We start from the raw sequence: 20,474 nt of genomic DNA on the forward strand, positions 1-20,474 counted from the left end.
CACTGATGGCTCGGGATCTCTCGAAAGGGGGCCTTCTTCGGGCTCCACTTAAGCTGCGCAGGAAAGGCCCAAAGCCAATTCCAAGGAACAGTGACGCCTCATAGGGTATTTCTGTCCAGATGCAGTTAGTCGGCATATACCGATAGTCCATATATATATATAATTTAGACCTTTTGTGAAAAAAGAAAAAAATGTTTTTAACTTTATAGATTATTAAAAGATTAGAGTGTGCAATTTGAAGTATTTTATATAATATAATTTTAATTTATGACAATAGTTAAAAAGTGACCCTTTTTTTTGGCCAAAAAAAGAAAAGAAATTAAATCTCATGGAAAGGATCAAACCATAAAGAAGAAAAGGAGAAGGATGAGGAAGCTTTTTGTCTTTGAAATAAAATTGATTCACACACCTTTTTTTTTTTTTTTTTTAATAATATATTTGTTTAAATACCAAATCAAACAAATTCAATAATAATTGATGTTTCAATATTATTAACATTAAAAAAATATAATAACAAAAACTACATAACTCAATAAAATTAGAAATTTGAAATCAATATAAATTACCACCCATTGAGAATTACAAGAGTAATATATTTATTATAAACAGATATCACTAAAATGTCATAAATAGAGTAAAAAATTTAAGAAATTGAATTGAATAAAAAATTTAATAACTTGAATTGAATCTTTATATGTTGTACTTTGACTACATATTTGACCTTGACTAGATAATGGTCCCTAGTTTTTACGTCACTTTACAATTTGATTTCATCACTTGGAAATATCAATTTTGCCCTTATTGTATAAAAAATTCTCAATTGATGAACCCTCCCACAAAATAAAGTTGTTAAATCAAGTTCAAAATCATTAAATTATTGATTAATTTTTGCTAAGAGCTTATGTCCATTGTCAAATCCCAGTTAAAAATGAAAATATTATTCATTGTTCTAAAACAACTCGTACTCAATCTAATTAGGGTTAAAGGAATTTTTTTTAACGGTATGTAAAGTAAAAAATTTCTAACGAGTCTTGTCAAGGGGCATATTTTATGTCAATTGAGTCATTCTCAAGTTGACATCTAAGCTGAGTAGAAATCATCTTATCCCGTACAGTTTTATTCCTATTTAAGAGGCGATTTACCGAGATGTTACAGAGACGGGGAAATATATGGAAAACCATGCCGTGTATAATCCCAAAAAACGACTTGAAAATGTAAGTGTTCATGAGAAATCAAAGTAAAGTCAATTCACAGTACACAATATCTGAAGCCAAAAGCTCTTGTTATAGTCAAATTCACCACTTACATAATAACCAAACGGCCTAATAATATAAGCCCTCCTACTTTTTTCCACGAAGCTTAGTTCCAAGAGCTCTCTCAAGCTTGGTGATTATTTGTTGATTTGGAATGGCTTTGCCAGATTCGTACTCCTGAATGATTTGTGGCTTCTCATTGATCAACTAAACCAAAAACAAACAGAAAAAAGATGAAAACAAAAGCTCATCACGTCTCTGCTAGCAAGCTCAAAGAAGAATATGGCCAGTAACCAACCTCGCCCTGTGCGGGGCAGGCGTCGGTAAGGTTCATAAAGAAAATGCAAATGAAGTGGGCAAAAGAATCAACAGAAATGATGCATACTTGAGCAAGCTGAGACTGAGTGAGCTTCTTATCTGTTCGAGCCTGCATAATGGCCTTCTTCAGCTCAGTTGGTACCTTTTCATCTGTGGTTAAGTAGATGAGCAGAAAAACCAAAATGTTAGTTTAGCTCCTATTATAAATCCAGAGCAAGGAGAAATCCTCTATAGCGAAGATTAAACTCGCAAAGCATTGCTTGCATTCACAATGTGAGACATGGTTCGATGTTGCAGTTTCTCAACTTGAGGTTCTAGAAGCAGCCACGACACAACAAGTTTGGGCTTGTATTAATTTCCATAAGCAAAAAGACAAGCAAGCTTGAAAAATGCTAAAAGAACGGTTAAAAGAAAAACAAAGGATATACAGTATAAGATTGAATGCAAACTACGAGAGCAAAAGTGTCGTTTAACAATACTCACTAATTTATAGGTATACTTTGTGAAACTTGATCTTGGTACATGATAAAAGGTTAAAAAGAATTATAATTATTTTCTTCTAATGAGAATGATATTTCATTCATGTACAAAAAGGGGCAAGAAAGCATCCTGAAGCTAATGGAAATTGCATAAAAGCCTTCCAATTAGCCAAGAATCAAATAAGCTAAAATAATAAAGGAAATGAAAGTGCTTCATGGTTTGAAGCGAATTTTAGAAGCTCCAAACTTCTCTATACAATATTGTACCATCAAATATCAAGGAAGATATATCTTAATTCATTATGGAACCATGGAGGGTGGAAGGGAAGGGTATGTCCCTAAGTGTTACAGTTACCCCTCAAGGAACAAGAAATTGTTTGGAAGGTAGATTGATCTTCTACCAACACTTGGGCTAACTATGAGATCCCGCATCGATTGGAGAGGAGTACGAAGCATTCACTATAATTGTGTGGAAACCTCTCCCTAACAGACGCATTTTAAAAACCTTGAGGATGAGCCCGAAAGGGAAAACCCAAAAAGGACAATATCTAGCAGTGGGCTTGGGCTGTTACAAATGGTATTAGAGCCAGACACTAGGTAGTGTGCTAGCGAGGACGCTAGGCCCAAAGGGGGGTGGATTGTGAGATCCCATGTCGGTTGGAGAGGGAAAATAAGCATTCTTTAGAAGGGTGTGGAAACCTGTTCCTAGCCGACGCATTTTAAAAACCTTGAGAGGAAGCCATAAAGAAAAAGTCCAAAAAAGACAATATTTGCTAGCGTTGGGCTTGAGCTATTATACTAACAAACACTTGCTTCTTCTCATGACAGTGTTAAAAGGGATACAAGGACTTGACCATAAATTCCAAAAATATTTTCCCTTTTACAAAAAGTTTCATTTCCATTTTTGGTTTCGTTAAGCCCATGCAACATCCAATGCTAAACAAGTCCCAGAGGATCGAAGTATATTACATTCTAATCAATGAAAGATACTTCCCAAATTTCAATATTACATAATTTGCAGATATTCACATCAGAAAACTAAAAAAGTGAAACATAACATGAAATTCCTAACTACTATCCTAAAAGTATCCATAACAGTTTGAAATGCTCTCTAAGTGCATAGTAAATACTCTTCTGAAGTCAACATACATACATGCATACATAATAGTGAACGCAATAAAAATGGTGAGAACAAAATAAATCTCAACACTAGCAAGAAATTAATATTGACAGGTAAGGAGGGGATCAAAAATAAACCACAAGATTTAAGGTTGATTCATCGTCTTCCATTGGGAAAGTGTCGCCTACATTTATCTGTAAACAGCATTAAGATGTAATGTACTCACGAGAGAGATTTTCTGTCTCATCATCCAACTTCCTGGTATTCAAACTAGTACCGCTAGAGGCAGCTTTATTTGTCCCAGCATTAGCTGAAGAAAGAAAGAAAAAACAAATCACAATACGGAAAAAATGGCTTTAATTTAGTGGTTTCATGAAAAAATTAAAGGAGAAAAAGGGAATAAGTGGCTAAGAAATTCATCTGAAGTGAACTGATTTTCTTTCTTTTTTCTGTTCTTGTTGAAACATATGCGAAATTAATTTATTCTAGAATGTTTATAATATTACCTTCAACAAGAAGTTTTAGAACACATGGACCGAGTCTAATTAATTGACCAATTAACAACACAGAGATAAGATATAGACCGAAAGGATTAAATATCCCCCAAATGAGAAAAGCCAGAATGAACCACGAGTCATAATACAATCAGTATTCAAAAAACGATGATAACGTCAAATTTCCACAAACAAATCACAATGGAACTAGTTCATCATCTATCAGTTCGAGCGAACATCAAAGAGCGATAAACAAATTTCCACAATCGAGCACCATTTCAGTAAAAGGAAAAAAAAAAAACGCGACAATGATATCTCAAATTCAAGATCAAAACTCATTCTACAAGCACGAAAGGAAAAGAAATGTTGCAGGATTGATGATGAATAATAGAAATAAAACAGAAAAGAGAAATGGAAATAGGAGCAAACATTTCTTTAAGGTTTCGATCTCGGCACCGGCGCGGCGGGCGGCGTTTACAGCTTTCTCGTCCTTCTTGGCGGCGGCGTTGGGAGCCTTCTTCCTGATGACAACAGGTTCCCAATCCTGTGAAATGGGTCCAATTCCAGACATTCTCGTCTCCTCTACCTGTTTCTGCAACTCTCTCTGCGGTAGGAAAATGTTTGCCGCCGAGCTTTAGGGTTAGAAGATAAATGGGAAAAGTAAATAGAAACAAAAACTCGATATATCCCCCATACGCCTCCTGGCGGTAATAAATACAGAGTTCTACATATTTTACCCTTCATTTCCACAAAATTAAAAATTACGCTAAATATTTATTTTTAGAAAAATACTAAGCGCCCGTAAGAACAATTTAATTTTTTACTCTACAAAATTAAACCTATAAATACTGCAGTTTTTTTTTTCAAAACCGAAACATATATATATATATAAAAAATATAAATATATTTTGAAATTTGTGTTTTTAAAATTGGATTAATAATTCTAATATTTTGAAAATTTGTGTTTTTGTTGTTGGGATATGAAGATCAATGACGAGATATATTTGGAAGATATTTGGTAAAGGATACATAGATATTTGTTAAAGATTTGAGAGAGATAACTCTAAATTTTTGGAAGTTATATTTAATAAATTAAAACTATATATATACCACCTTAGACCGTGTCATTCTCTGTATTCTCTCTTGTTGTACATACCTGAAGTCATCGATAAAACTTGAAACCATATATATACCACATTAGGTCATGTCGTTCTCTGTATTCTCTCTTGTTGTACATACCCGAAGCCATCAATAAAACTTTTCTCTATATTCTCTCTTGTACATACTCGAAATCATCAATAAAACTTTTATAGCCAATATTCTTTATTGAAGTTTCTCTCTCCTGTCTTTTGGGTTCATCTTGATCGAGTGTGTGTTGTTGAGCAAGCGATCCTAATAACTGATATCAGAACCTAAAATTTGTCTGTGTCTTGTACGTTTATAAACCAAAGAAATTAAATCTAAGATTAAAAGTTCAAACAACATATCATACTAGTTTGGGCATAATTAAAAGTTTAATGAATTATTAGAAGATTTTATTTGACGCTAAACTTTTAATTTAAACTCAGAGAAAAAATAGTTTATTTATAAAAATAAAAATAAAAATAAAAAACATTTTTTAATGGTGTTTTAAGCAAAAAATCAACTTTACTTGGGCCAGTGGTTATAGCATTCTCTCTCTAAATCCTGTATGATGAATATGTCATTTTAGCGGAATATACACTCTCTACCACCTACAAAAATCTCTAAGGTCATGCTCGGTACTCAAAATAAACTAAATCTAAATTATAACTTTACGTAATTTGGACTATAACTATATCGACAGGCATAGACGACAAGAACATTAACAAAAGAGCACACTTAAACGCTCACTAAATACTTTATAAGTCAAAAATTCACTAAAATTAGAAATTCATTATAAAATTTCTCGAATTAATGAAACAAAATAAATATTTAATTCTATACTGTCGATTTCAGGTCCCACAAATAATACGAAGAACCTAATCTTAATAGAATCCTAAGCTCAATTCCAACTACGTATTCAAAGCCATGTTTTCAAGCAAATGAATGAGTGTATAATTTCTTCTGTTAAATTCCTACCCATTTATTGACCCACGTGTCACAAAATGAGTTATTAATACTTAATCTGCTGTACAGTTGGAGTAATTACCTTATAATAATCTGCCACATTCGTTCATGGCAAAGGGGAGAGACGTCCATCAGTGGTCAAATCTCCAACTACAGGAAGCGAAGGCAAAGTGAAGGTGAAGATAATTTTTACCACTTTAAGAACTGTAAAATATATATTCTATTCTATTCTATAAACTACGATTCAAAATTTAATCAATAATGTCAATAATCATAACTTGAGTCCAACTTATAGACATTGAGAAGTAGTATAGTATAATAATCAAAATGGGGATTGAATTTTCAACTTAAGGTAAAATCATAAAGCCAATTGGGGATGTGTTAGAATCAGTGGACGACCTCCTCACCTATCACGTTTGTTACATCAGTGACACGATCTCGTGTGTATGTGTGTAAACGTGTCCTACCCTATTCTCACCAAACATATTCAAAAAGAAGACTAAGAAAAATCTAGTTCCCACTTTCTATATCGATCTCATTGCAACTCACAAATAATTAAATTTACCCAAACACTACCGAAAACGTCGAGGATAAACACACCAACAAAAAAAAAAAGTAAGTTTCAATAAATATAATAAATATGGAAAAAGAAGCAAAACCATATCATTTTTTAATTCAGCAGCATAAAATAGATATGGAAGGCCCACAGCTTTATAAGAAAGAGCACAAAATCAACTTAAGTAGTCAATTTCCAAAGCAATGAGGGATGCCCACAAATCACACACATATACCACATATTAACAATTGGATAACATAAAATAATAGTGATAAGAATCCAGCAATGACCACCCAACATGAGATTTATTCGAATGACCGTCCAAATTTAGCCTACACTAAAAGCCAATCATTCAAATAACTTTTCCTTGTTATGGATGAGTATAGAATTCATTATGACCTGTTTAAGATGCTTTATACTTTATAAAGAGAACTTTAGATGCTCTGCTCCTCCTAGGCCTAAAGCAAAATATTGCGGGCAAAAAAAAAAAAATACCTTTTTAGCCCATCATGTTAATCCTATAAATTCCATCAAACATATATGTCCGTACATAAAACAAAATGCGCATCCAAGTAACAACTCCAACATAGGGATTAGGCCAAGGTCAATCGATGATTATTTTGTCCTACTAATAATAATTTTGTGCTAAACAAACAAGCATATAGGCGACTTGATTTTGTTGGATAGGGGAACGAAGCCTTCCTTATAAGGATTTGAAAATCTTTCTCTATAAAATGCATTTTAAAATTTTGAGGGGAAATCAAATAAGGAAAGTTTAAAGAGGACAACACCTGCTAATAGTAGACTTGGGCTGTAACAGGTCGTTTCTTTCTTTGAGTACAATGAGGCCAAGTGGAAGATAGATGGTCTGAAAAGGGGAGGAGAGAGGGATGAATAGAGATGTGATAAATTGAGAGATAAATCAATCAAAATTATGTAAGAATGATTTGATTGCAACCATCATGGGCAAAGAGACGAAGAAAAACATTATGGATCCAAATTTCACCACTTCCATCTATCATATATGTATTTAAAACTTTTGAATTCGTTGGCAACTGAATAAGGGAATTTTTTTATTTCAAAAAATAAAAAAAATTAAATACAAATAATACAGGAGAAACTGATGAATTTATTTAGAACAAAGGTTCAGAGTTATGAGTATATTTGGAATTGACCCTAGATATTTATCAACGTACACATCAAGCTAAATAAATATCCAACACTAGATACTTCAAATTTTCATTCAATCTATTTTTAGACTACCAGAATTTAGGGGTACAGGAACACCATCTTTGAAATAAGGGTCCCTATTTGCTAGCAACTTCAAGTGGCAGTAATAAAATGGCTGTAAATGGATGGGAAACGGATAAAAATAAGAAGATATACAAATTTACAAACAATAATAATTAGAAAACAAAAGAACTTACCCTGGTAGGTGACTCTCCATTTGTGTCAAAGATTATTGGGACTAAGTCCCACGTTGATTTGGTTAATTTAGTGGAAGATCATAGATTTATAAGTAAGAAATACTATCTCCATTGACATGAGACCTTTTGAGAAGAGCTTTGAGAACTTATGTTCAAAGTGGACAATATCATACCATTATGGAGAGTCGTGATTTCTAACATGGTATCAAAGTTATAGCCATGTCAATAGAATCCTCAAATATCGATCAAAGAATTACGAGCCTCGAAGGAGTAGTCAAAAGTGACTAAAGTGTCGAATAAATGGTGTACTTTGTTCGAGGGCTCTAGAGAAAGGAGTCGAGCCTCGATTAAGGAGAGACTAATGGATTATTGGGAGTGAGTCCCATATTGGTTAATTTAGTGGAAGATCATGAGTTTATAACTAAGGGATATTATTTCCCTCTATAATGGTATGATATTGGCTACTTTAAGCATAAATTCTCATGGTTTTTTTTTTTTAATTTTCCTAAGAGGCCTACCAATGGAGATGTAATCGTTACTTATAAACTCATAATCAACCCCTTAATTAGTTAATATGTCCTCTCCCAACAATCTTTCTCTTGAACAAAATACACCATAGAGGCTCTCCTAAGGCTTATGGAACCCTCGGATAGTCTCTCCATAATCGAGGCTCGACTCCTTCTCTGGAGCGCTCGAACAAAATACACCATTTGTTCGACACTTGAGTTACTTTTGACTATACCTTCGAGGTTCACAATTTTTTTTTGTTCGATATTTGAGAATTCTATTAACATTGTTAAGTTAAGGATATGATACCATGTTAAAAATCACGACTCTCCACAATGGTATGATATTGTCCATTTTGGACATAAGCTTTCGTAACGTTGTTTTTGGTTTTCCAAAAATATCTCATATCAATGAAGATGTATTCTTACCTATAAATTCATGATCAACTCCTTACCCCTTACTTAGTCGATGTGGGACTCCTCTCCCAACAATCTTCAATAGTTTCCTCATTTACATGCGAAAAGTAAACGTTACCGGGTAGAAGCACTTGCTATTTCTGTATTGGATGCTTGCTGTCTGTTGCCTTCTCCATGCAACTGGGCAATGGCAAGGTGAACAATCCAAATCCCATAAGGCAATAGCAAACTTGCAATCATCATAATTCTGCAAATGAGCCCCAAAGGAAATCAAGCAGTAAAAAGGAATGGAAAAAAGGTATCAAATTCAAAAGTAGTGATTGGAAGTAACTGTAGGATTCAATAAATGAGAAATTGAAAGTGCAATACAAAAGGTTTTCAAGTAAAGTTTTTCTCCAAAGAATGACTTTTCCCCCAAAAGGTATGTATGTTTAGGCACTAACAAAAACAGGCGATCCTGACTGTGAGTGGTGGAATTTAAGTTACAGTTGATGGGGAGTTGACGGCAGCAGGCATAATTCAAAATGGACCAAAAAAAGATCTGCTTTCAAGTCTAACAGATTACTCTTCAAGACAATCTAACTATTTAATTCCAATTTCATCATTAAAATGATATATATATATATATATATATATATATATATATATATATATATATATATTATAAGAGACCATTTGAATGAGAGAGGTATAGTTATAAAAAAATAAAAATATTAGAAATTCAAAATAGCCCTAAGAAGACATGACTCCAAGCGGATACTTGACATGTATCCTCTCTTTCCGGTCCATCACAAGGGAAACGAAAACCAAGAGTTTACATAGCTCGATAAACAAAATTGTCGAAAAATATTGTGTAGGACCGTCTTTTCTACAAATATTCTCTAATTTCTTTCTTTTTAACATATTTCAAAAAAAAAAGTCATAATAAAGTTTTTCTAAAGTAGAGCTTTTGCATTCTTAAGAGTATGATGCTTTAAGGCTATATCCAAAAGTTTTTTTACCTTCTTAGGAAATGTGAGATGTTGGTACGAGGTATTTTAGGGAAGCCCAAAGCAAAGCTACAAGGACTTATGTTCAAAGTGGACAATATCATACCACAATGAAGAGTCGTGATTCCTCCGGAGATGTCATTTGTCCAAAAATTCTATGGGATGTGAAGTGCCTAAACAAGAAATGAATTTTTCAAAATAAAATAAAATAAAAGTTTAAACAATTATCTCCTTGCAAAGCTTGAAGGTCAAGATTCGGGAGAGTTGGTGACAGGGAGGTCTCATCCATATCCGGATACAGGGGGAGTCACACAAGATAAAATGTCCAATTGGACGAATTTACCCTCCTTAGTTAACGCACGCGCCAGGGAAGATCGTGAAGAGCCACTCCCTGATCCAGATACATCGTATTCACGTGGCTCTCCCTTGCAAGACAAATCCACCAGTTTCGATAACTGTATCTCTCCCTCCCAAACCAAACGAAGCTGAGAAAAGAAAAGAAGGAGAAGGCGCGGAAAATCGCCAGGAAAGAAGAAAGTCAAGCAATCAAAGAGGGATGCTTTGATAAACGAGCACACGACCGGGAAAGGCCGTCGACTCAAATGGCCGGGACTTCGATAAATGACTTGCCGGACGTTCTCCTGTCGAACATACTGGCGATGGTCTCCGACACCCGGACGAGGAACTCGCTGTCTCTTGTATGCCGGAAATTCTTGTCTTTAGACAGGGCCACGCGCTTTTCTCTCTCGCTGAGGGGGAACGCTGAAGACCTCTACGGGATCCCGACGTGCTTCAGATCTGTAACCCACCTGGACCTCTCGCTTGTCTCGCCGTGGGGACACGTGTTCCTCTGCTCGTTGCCTGATCCCCATCTTCTCGCTCACCGCTTCCGCGGCCTCTTTCCATTAGTCACGTCTCTCACCGTCTATGTGCGATCCTCAACTACCCTTCAGATTCTCGCCCGTCAATGGCCAGGATTGCGCCATGTTAAGCTGGTTCGGTGGCATCAACGGCCGCAATCCGTCCCTGGGGAGGACCTTGCCCCTATTTTCGAACATTGTCGATCTCTATCCACACTGGACCTATCGGAATTCTACTACTGGATTGAGGACATTCCGCCGGTTCTTCTAGCCAATCCCCTGACAGCTAAATCAATTTCGAAGCTAAATTTGATGACAACGTCGTTCACTGATGGTTTCAAATCGACGGATATACTAACCATTACCGAGGCTTGCCCCAACCTCAGCCAGCTTCTCATGGCGTGCACGTTTGATCCCAGGTATTTTGGGTTTGTAGGAGATGAAACTCTGTCCGCAATAGCTACTAATTGTCCAAGACTTAGCCTTCTTCACCTTGCGGATACTTCGACAATGGCGAGTGTCCGAGGAGACCCCTCCGCCGATGGTTTCACGCCAGAAGACGCAAGAATTAGCACAGCTGCTCTAATTGAGCTATTCTCCGGGTTGCCATTGCTAGAGGACTTGCTTCTGGATGTTGCTAAGAATGTCCGGGATAGCGGACCGGCACTAGAGGTTCTGAACACTAGATGCCGGAAATTGAGGAGTCTTAAGCTTGGGCAGTTTCATGGAATCTGCATGGCGGTGGGTTCACGGCTCGATGGGATTGCACTTTGTCTAGGGCTTGAATCGCTGTCGATCAAGAATTGTGCGGATTTAACTGATATGGGTTTGATAGAAATTGGTAGGGGATGTGTGAGGTTATCCAAGTTCGAAGTGGAGGGATGTAAGAAAATTACAATGAAGGGTTTGAGGACAATGGTGAGTTTGCTCAAGAGAACTCTCGTGGACGTCAAAATTTCTTGCTGTGATAATCTTCATACCAGAGCTTCTTTGCGAGCTCTAGAGCCAATTCAAGATCGGATTCGTCGTGTTCATGTCGATTGTGTATGGGAAGGCTCTGGGGAAGATTGTGAACTTGGGAACTTCAACCTCGACGAAGTTGATGAACTTACCAGTTGTTCCACTGATAGTCTCTTTGAGGGGGAAAACAATGGCGGATATTCAAGGAAGAGGAAGAGATCCAAGCACTCCACTGACCCTGATTGTTCCTTCTCCATGGAGAGCAATGGTAGTGAATTATGGAAGAGATGGGATCGTTTGGAGTATCTGTCTCTTTGGATTGGAGTGGGTGATTTCCTGAGTCCATTGCAGTCAGCTGGTTTAGATGACTGCCCAGTTCTGCAAGAGATTCATATCAAAGTGGAAGGGGACTGTCGGGGACGGCACAAACCAATGGATACATTTGGGTTAAACATCCTTGGACAATATCCTCAGCTAACGAAGATGAAGTTGGATTGTAGTGACACAATAGGCTATGCGCTAACCTGCCCATCAGGCCAGATGGATCTCACCTTGTGGGAGAGGTTCTTTCTAAATGGTATAGGTAGCCTAGGACTTACAGAGCTTGATTATTGGCCACCACAGGACAGGAGTTTCAACCAGAGGAGCCTATCTCATCCAGCTGCAGGGCTATTAGCAGAGTGCCTCACTCTGAGGAAGCTATTTATACACGGAACAGCTTATGAACACTTCATGAATTTTCTGCTTAATATTCCGTATCTACGAGATGTACAACTAAGGTTGGATTACTACCCAGCACCGGAGAATGATATGAGTACAGAGATGAGAGCTAGGTCTTGCAGTCGCTTTGAAGCTGCACTTAACAGCCGCCTAATCCCTGATTGACATCAGCACGTGGCCAGTGCTTGTTCTAGTTAGAAAGCAATCGTATGGCTAGTCCTTGTTTTAGGAATCAAGATACATCACTGCTTACTTTGAGATTAGCTGTATCATTTTCACTTAGAGATTTATCACTCTCTGTCATTTGAGGAACCCATTAAACTTTGTTCCAATGCAGATGTTCGAGGAATAACAAACTCTTTAGTCTTTCTGGTAGTAAATTCATAATCAAAAAGTTTTTTTGTGATTGTTCCAAAAGATACGACAGAGCTAGTATGAGGTCTACTCAAAGGCACATAATAGATCGATATGAACATCATGAATTGTCCCATAATAAAACCTGTTGTTGCTGATACTTTATTCTCGATTCCTTCTTCCATTATCCGAGCTCTGAGAAGGAAGAAATAAGATGGCTCTAAAGAAAATTTGGTCAAAAATCCATAATAGAGTCCGACCACCATAACCGAATAATGAATTATTCCGATAATGTGGACTTTTTAACTTTCTACCCTTGAGTAAGGATAGGATAGATACAATAGATTAAGAAAGAAACAAATTGGTGCAGCTTAACTAATTTAATCTATAAGTCTCTGAAAAAAAAAAATGAGATTATCTATCACCTTCAGGAATTTATGAGGTTGTTCTAGTTCTATAGATTAAAGGACGAGTTTTTAGCTAGATGAGCTTTAGATGTAAAGTCAGACGGAAGATTTCATGTCCCATATGGCAACATTAATCATGGTTTCATTGTATAAACCTGACCACCTTTTAAGGTTGAGTCAACCTAGAATCCTTCGTTATCAACAAACTAACTTGCCTAGACAGAGAACTAGGATCATTGGATGAACATTCAAATGCAAACTTGCTATCTTTGTAGCCACTTGAATATCCCCAGATACTGATTTAATCCCTTTGGGAGTTCGAACGGATTTGAACAGATGACTCTCCACCACTCTTTCTGTAACAGCTCAAGCTCACTGCTAGCAGATATTGTCCACTTTGGTCCGTTACGTATCGTCGTCAGACTCACGGTTTTGAAACGTGTCTACTAGGGAGAAGTTTTCATACTCTTATAATAAATACTTTGTTCCTCTCTCCAACTAATGTGAGATCTCACAATTCACCTCCCTTTAGGCCCCAGTGTTCTGGTTTACACACTGCACGGTGCCTAGTTCTTATACCATTTGTAACCGTCCAAGCCCACCGCTAGCAAATATTATCCGTTTTGGCTCGTTACATATCGCCGTCAGCCATAATTTTAAAACGTGTCTCTTAAGGAGAGATTTCCACACCTTTACAAAGAATGTTTTGTTCCCTTCTCCCACCGACCTAGGATCTAAGAACTCATTTTCTTGTTAAGTTCATCCTTTAGAATTTGCAGGATAACCCTTCATCGAACACCTCTACATGAAATATATTGAATAAAACAAGAAACAGCAGCCATGAAGCACCAAATCAGAAAAGTACACGGATTGGAAAAGTGAAGATGCAGAATGAAAAACGTCGAGAGTTTCTAGACAGATGACATACCTCTAAACAGATGGGTATTGCGAAACTCATGAGACATTCCCCAAGGAAGAACTGATTCCAAGTTGTAGTTCAAGGTAAACAGAATACACATTTATTCATAAAGGTTTTGACTACCTCAAACGAATGACAGTACAGACTTCTCCTCTCGAATCTCACCTTTAGAGTAATCAAGTGAGGTGTTGTAACAACCAAATCAAACCTACTCCTAGCAAATAGTGTCTATTTTGGTTCGTTATGTATAGTTGTCAGTCTAACGATTTTAAATTGCGTTTTTAGAGAGGGATTTTCACATCCTCATAAAGAAAGTTTTTGTTCCCGTTTCCAACCAATGTAGAATCACACAATCCACCCCCTTGGAGGCCCAACGTTCTCGCTAGCACACCGCTCGATGTCTAACTCTGATACCATTTGTAAAAACCCAAGCCCACTTCTAACAAACATTGTTCGCGTTGGCCCGTTACGTATTGTCGTCAGCCTTACAGTTTTAAAACGCATCTGTTAAGGAGAGATTTCCACATTCTTATAAGGAATGTTTCATTCCCCTCTCCAACTAATATGAGATCTTACCATCCACCTCCTGGGAGCTAGCGACCTTGCTCACCGTTCGGTGTCTGACTCTGATACCATTTGTAACAGCTAAAACCTACCGTTAGGAGATATTGTCCGTTTTGGCCAGTTAATCAGTTATGTATCGTCATCAGCCTTAGGTTTTAAAACGTGCCTATTAGGGAGAGTTCCACATCCTTATAAGGATTGCGTCATTCCCCTCTTCAACCGATGTGGGGTCTCACAATCCACTCTCTTGGGAGCCCAACGTCCTCGCTTGCACACCGTTCGGTGTTTGACTCGAGTACCATTTGTAACAACCTAAACCTACCGCCAGCAGATATTGTCCACTTTAGCCCGTTTCGTATCGTCATCAATCTCACAGTTTTAAAACGCGTCTGCTAGAGAGAAGTTTTTACATCTTTATAAGGAATGTTTCATTCCCCTCTCTAACCGACTTGGGATCTCAAGTTGTTTAAGCGGGGAAGTTCAAGAATATAATCCCATGACAGGAACAACCAATAAAAGATCAGAGTTCCAAGCATATAGATAATTTCAAATGGTTAGTGACATAAGCTTCATTTAGACAAAACTTCAACTAACCACAGATTTCTTGGTCCAGGGAGAGTATGAGTATAATGGACCGGTTATTCCTCCCCTTTTTGGATTTCAAGGGTAATGATGCAGTAAGAAACAGCTACAGCCGCCAATGTTCAAACAAAAAATATGAACATCAATAAATTTCAATCTCATAACATTTAGTTGAAACTGTTAGAATTGGTCAATCCATTAGAATAGCTTGAAGTTAGTCATGCCATAAGAATAGGCTTACTTCGTTAGTTTCCTATGAAATCGGATCTATTAGTTAATCTTTTGCCAATATAAATAGAATATGTCCTCAATAGTGTGAGGCACAGTTTTGCATAAACTTGATATGGTATCAGAGCACAAATAAGATCCACGAGATCCATAGCCTCTGCTGTTAAACATGTCAATCCCAATCAACACAATGTCTTCTCCGTCGATCAGTCAGGTGATCAGTGTTAAGCTTACACAAGAAAATTATCCACTGTGGTCTACCCAAATCCTTCCCTACTTGCGTAGCCAAAACCTTGTTGGTTTTGTGGATGGATCCATGCCTGCACCAAGCCAGACGATCGCCGTTGAACCAAGTGAAGAAACAGGGAATCGCAAAATTATCATCAACCCTGAGTTCACAGTCTGGTACCCCCAGGACCAGCTGGTACTCAGCCTCATCAACTCATCAGTCACTGAGGAGGTTCTCAGCACGATGGTTGGAATCACCACTGCACGAGAAGCCTGGATTACGCTGGAGCGACAATTTGCTTCCACATCTCGAGCAAGAGCAATGCAGATCCGTATGGAACTCTCTACTATCCAGAAAAAGGACATGACAATTGCTGACTACTTTCGTAAAGTAAAACATCTTGGTGATACACTTGCTGCCATTGGCAAGCGAATAGAGGATGAAGAACTCATCGCCTACATGCTGCAAGGACTTGGTCCAGATTATGATCCTCTAGTCACAAGCATTACAACCAGAACAGATGTATACACTGTCAGCGACGTGTATGCTCACATGCTGAGCTATGAGATGCGGCACTTGCGTAAGGGTACATTTGAGCAACTTTCATCTGCTAACAATGTCAATAGGATATCCATTCGTGGAGGTGCCAATGGAGGTCGAGGTAGTCGCGGTCGTAGTCGTCAGTTAAATAGTGGTCATGGACAATCAAGGCGTACTGTGAACAATCCTGGACGTCAACCATCAAAGACACAAAGCAGCTCAGGCATTGTCTGTCAGATTTGTGGTAAGCCCAATCACGATGCTTTGCAATGCTGGCACAGATTTGATCAGGCATATCAAGCCGAAAATAATCTCAAACAAGCAGCTTTGGCAACAAGTGGATACACTAGTGACACAAACTGGTATGTTGACACTGGAGCCACAGATCATATCACCAATGACCTAGAGAGGCTTACCACCAGAGAACGCTACACTGGCACCGACCAAATTCAGGTTGCAAATGGCGCAGGTTTGTCTATCTCTCATATTGGGAATTCATTAATTTCTGGTTCATCTCTTGTTCTGAAACATATCCTATATGCTCCTAAAATCAATAAGCACCTAATTTCAGTACAAAGACTAGCATCTGATAATAATGCTGTTGTAGAATTTCACCCAAACTATTTTTTGGTTAAAGACCGAGTCACGAAGAAACTCTTGCTCCACGGTAGATGTAAGAATGGCCTATACGTTCTACCGCATAATTTCAGTCAAGCCTTGCTGACAGCCAAACTTTCGAAAGAACAATGGCACAGAAGGCTAGGGCACCCTGCATCTCCAATTACCATTAGAATTCTACAAGATAATAATTTAGCTATAGATACTAATATTCCCTCTTCCTCAATTTGTAATGCTTGTCAATTAGGGAAAGCACATCAATTGCCATTTGGTTCTTCTCAGCATGTATCTACAGCACCCCTTCAATTAATTCACACTGATGTATGGGGTCCATCCATTGCGTCAGTAAATAATTCCAAATATTATGTTTCCTTTGTTGATGATTTTAGTCGTTATGTTTGGATCTACTTTCTGAGATGCAAATCTGATGTTGAGTCTGTGTTCCTTCAATTTCAAAAACATGTTGAAACTATGCTAAATACCAAAATTCGCTCCGTCCAATCAGATTGGGGGGGTGAATACCATCGGTTACACAATTATTTCAAATCCACAGGCATTGAACATCATATCTCCTGTCCTCACACACACCAGCAGAATGGGTTAGTCGAAAGAAAACACAGACACATTGTAGAAACTGGCCTTGCTTTACTCGCTCAAGCCAACATGCCTCTATCCTACTGGGATGAAGCTTTCAACACAGCTTGCTTTCTTATAAATAGAATGCCCAGCCGAACCATACAACAAGACACACCACTTCATAAATTGTTTGGTAAAAGTCCAGACTACTCCATGCTTAGGGTGTTTGGCTGTGCTTGCTGGCCTAATTTAAGGCCTTACAACAACAAGAAACTGAGTTTCAGAACTACTAGATGTATATTCTTGGGTTATAGTTCTTCTCATAAGGGATATAAATGCTTAAATAGAAGTACAGGACGTATTTACATCTCTAGAGACGTGGTTTTCGATGAAAATATTTTTCCTTTTGAAGAATCTAAGCCACCAAACAAAACCACAAATCCACATCATCCTGTTCTACTTCCAGCCTTAGCCAAACTTGCTAGTTTTTACACTGAAAATGCTCTTACAGATATTGAACCAGTTGTTAGTAATTCCCATATGAATGATGGTCAAACTGATAATATTGCTAGTGACAACTTGTCTGGTGTCAGCTTATCTTCTGCAGATAATACAAGAAGTTCAGAGGAAATTGCAGAATATGAAGCTGAGAGCAGTTCGATCAATGCTCAAAACCAAACTCATGAACATGTGTCTGATCAACCAACTGAAGCAGCTAGTCAACATCCAATGCGAACAAGGTTGAGAAATAACATTGTACAAGCTAAACAATTCACTGATGGAACTATCAGATATTCAGAAACCTCAAGAAAATTCGCAAGCGCTGTAACTATCACAACTCCGATCATAGAGACTGCTACTGAACCTCGAAACCTGCAGGAAGCCATGCAACATCCAAGATGGAGAGAAGCAATGAATGATGAGCTCTCAGCGCTAAAACGAAATGCCACTTGGGATCTAGTTCCACCCAAACCTGGAATAAATCTCATTGATAGTAAATGGGTGTATAAAGTGAAAAGAAAAGCAGATGGGTCAGTTGAAAGATTAAAAGCAAGATTAGTTGCCAAAGGATTCAAGCAAAGATTTGGTGTTGATTACACTGATACTTTTAGCCCTGTGATCAAACCGTCAACAATCAGGGTCATTCTTTCGCTAGCAGTAACCAAGGGCTGGAATATGAGACAAGTTGATATCCAAAATGCATTTTTGCATGGAATTCTGAAAGAGGAAGTGTACATGCGACAACCACCAGGATTTCAAGACTCAGCCAAACCAAAGAATTACATATGCAAGCTCAAGAAAGCCCTTTATGGCCTGAAACAAGCCCCAAAAGCTTGGCATTCAAGGTTGACTGGAAAACTTATTGAGTTAGGCTTCAAGGCTTCAGTAGCTGATTCATCTCTTTTTATTCTCAAAAACAGAGAGATAACTATCTATATGCTCATCTATGTTGATGATATAATTATTGTGAGCTCCTCTGATCAAGCAACCGAAAGGTTGATTCAAAAATTGAAAATAGATTTTGCAGTAAAAGATTTGGGTGATCTTGAGTATTTTCTGGGTATTGAAGTCAAGAAAACACGAGATGGTATCATACTGTCACAGAGACGATATGCTTTAGATTTGTTGAAAAGAGTAAACATGGAAAAATGCAAACCTATGTCTACACCAATGGGTTCTGCTGAAAAATTATTCAGAGAACAAGGAATACCCTTATCAGCTGAAGAACAATTCAAATACAGAAGTACAGTGGGAGCACTACAATATTTGACAATGACTAGGCCTGATTTGGCATTTGCTGTCAATAAAGTGTGTCAATATCTTCATACACCTACTGATGCTCATTGGGGTGCTGTGAAGAGAATTCTTCGTTATGTTAAAGGCACACTAGCATTAGGAGTGAAAATTCAGAAATCAACCATGATGTTGTCGGGGTTTTCTGATGCTGATTGGGCTGGTTGTCCCGATGATCGACGTTCAACTAGCGGCTTTGCTGTATTTCTTGGAGCAAATCTAATCTCATGGAGTTCCAGAAAACAGGCTACAGTGTCAAGATCAAGCACCGAAGCAGAATACAAGGCCATTGCGAATCTTACTGCAGAAATGATTTGGATCAAGTCATTACTGAAGGAACTGGGCGTGTATCAATCAAAGGCTCCTCGCCTCTGGTGTGACAACCTCGGAGCTACATATTTAACTTCAAATCCAGTATTTCATGCTAGAACGAAACATATTGAAGTTGATTTTCATTTTGTTCGAGAACAAGTAGCACGTAAAGCAATGGAAGTTCGGTTCATTTCATCAAGTGATCAAGTAGCTGATATCCTGACAAAACCACTGTCTAAAACTCCTTTTACTACACATTGTAACAATCTCAACATGTACAAGACTTGTTGGGATTGAAGGGGACTGTTAGAATTGGTCAATCCATTAGAATAGCTTGAAGTTAGTCATGCCATAAGAATAGGCTTACTTCGTTAGTTTCCTATGAAATCGGATCTATTAGTTAATCTTTTGCCAATATAAATAGAATATGTCCTCAATAGTGTGAGGCACAGTTTTGCATAAACTTGATAGAAACTTCTCAATTTCCCATATGGCTAACTGGCATCGCCGTCAATTCTCGAACGCTAAACAATATTAAACAAGACTATTTGACTCTTCGAACTAACAAATTTCAAACTCATACCTCCATAAATTTCTGAGAAGTGCCGATTCCGAAGTTTGCCGCCGTTCACCGTCAACCAGGCATCAATGTGTCAATTCTTCTGAACCGGAATCCTCTCCTCGGAGCAAATAGTGGATTGAATAAGCATTAAACCTCGCGCATCCGCATCCTCGATCATCGCTCTCATCGCTCGGGCTTCCTGCAATTTAACGATGACGAATTAGCTGATCGACGCCTACGGCAATGCGTTTTACTCGCAGAGAGACAGAGATTGCAGTTCTGCGCGGAATGCCACACCTCCAAGAGGACGAACAGTAGTAGCCCATTTGGGTGCGATAACTTCCCCCGCGCTGAACTAAAATCGTTTTTCATTTTTTGGCTTCGCGCTTTTTCTTTTTCTCTTTTTCTTTTTTTTTCTGCTAAAAAAACATTAAAAAAATATCGTTTTGGACACAAAAAAAAAAAAAAAAAAAAAAAAAAAAAAACCCTTAAATTTTTAAAAGTATTTAAAAATACTTTTTATTGAAAAATATTTATTCTACTTCTTCGTCTGACTACAAATTCTACTCCTCGATGCAAATTATTCCTCCATACAAATTAAT

General features: G+C 37.6%; 2 protein-coding genes, 1 long non-coding RNA gene and 1 other non-coding gene across 4 annotated transcripts; 2 read left to right on the forward strand and 2 right to left on the reverse strand.

The window, feature by feature from the left end:
- Positions 1-1,166: 1,166 nt before the first annotated feature.
- Positions 1,167-4,349, reverse strand: LOC111486196 (multiprotein-bridging factor 1a). Its single transcript, XM_023133234.1, has 4 exons — positions 4,094-4,349; positions 3,397-3,480; positions 1,639-1,721; positions 1,167-1,460 (listed from the first exon to the last, which is right to left on the reverse strand). The coding sequence occupies exons 1-4, from the start codon at positions 4,233-4,235 to the stop codon at positions 1,341-1,343; spliced, it is 429 nt and encodes a 142-aa protein (XP_022989002.1). The 5' UTR covers positions 4,236-4,349; the 3' UTR covers positions 1,167-1,340.
- A 5,565-nt stretch (positions 4,350-9,914) lies between these two features.
- Positions 9,915-12,553, forward strand: LOC111485957 (F-box/LRR-repeat MAX2 homolog A-like). The gene has a single exon (XM_023132935.1). The coding sequence runs from the start codon at positions 10,250-10,252 to the stop codon at positions 12,350-12,352; it is 2,103 nt and encodes a 700-aa protein (XP_022988703.1). The 5' UTR covers positions 9,915-10,249; the 3' UTR covers positions 12,353-12,553.
- A 2,088-nt stretch (positions 12,554-14,641) lies between these two features.
- On the reverse strand, positions 14,642-20,217 carry LOC111486220. The gene is made up of 2 exons (XR_002718820.1): positions 19,894-20,217; positions 14,642-15,119 (listed from the first exon to the last, which is right to left on the reverse strand). It is a non-coding gene; the product is annotated as an uncharacterized LOC111486220 (long non-coding RNA).
- On the forward strand, positions 15,900-16,035 carry LOC111486753. Its single transcript, XR_002718934.1, has one exon. It is a non-coding gene; the product is annotated as a small nucleolar RNA Z247 (small nucleolar RNA).
- Positions 20,218-20,474: the final 257 nt, after the last annotated feature.

Source organism: Cucurbita maxima, unplaced genomic scaffold (assembly GCF_002738345.1).
Source record: "Cucurbita maxima cultivar Rimu unplaced genomic scaffold, Cmax_1.0 Cma_Scf00011, whole genome shotgun sequence".
Taxonomy (NCBI): domain Eukaryota; kingdom Viridiplantae; phylum Streptophyta; class Magnoliopsida; order Cucurbitales; family Cucurbitaceae; genus Cucurbita; species Cucurbita maxima.

Bases quoted from the DNA above. Each gene is read 5' to 3' on its own strand.
- LOC111486196 (XM_023133234.1), bottom strand. From the start codon at position 4,235: ATGTCTGGAATTGGACCCATTTCACAGGATTGGGAACCTGTTGTCATC. The intron at 1,722-3,396 runs GTGAGTACATTA...ACTTAACCACAG, and splicing joins TGAGACAGAAAATCTCTCTC to ATGAAAAGGTACCAACTGAG. The intron at 1,461-1,638 runs GTATGCATCATT...TTTTTGGTTTAG, and splicing joins CTCAGTCTCAGCTTGCTCAA to TTGATCAATGAGAAGCCACA.
- LOC111485957 (XM_023132935.1), top strand. From the start codon at position 10,250: ATGGCCGGGACTTCGATAAATGACTTGCCGGACGTTCTCCTGTCGAAC.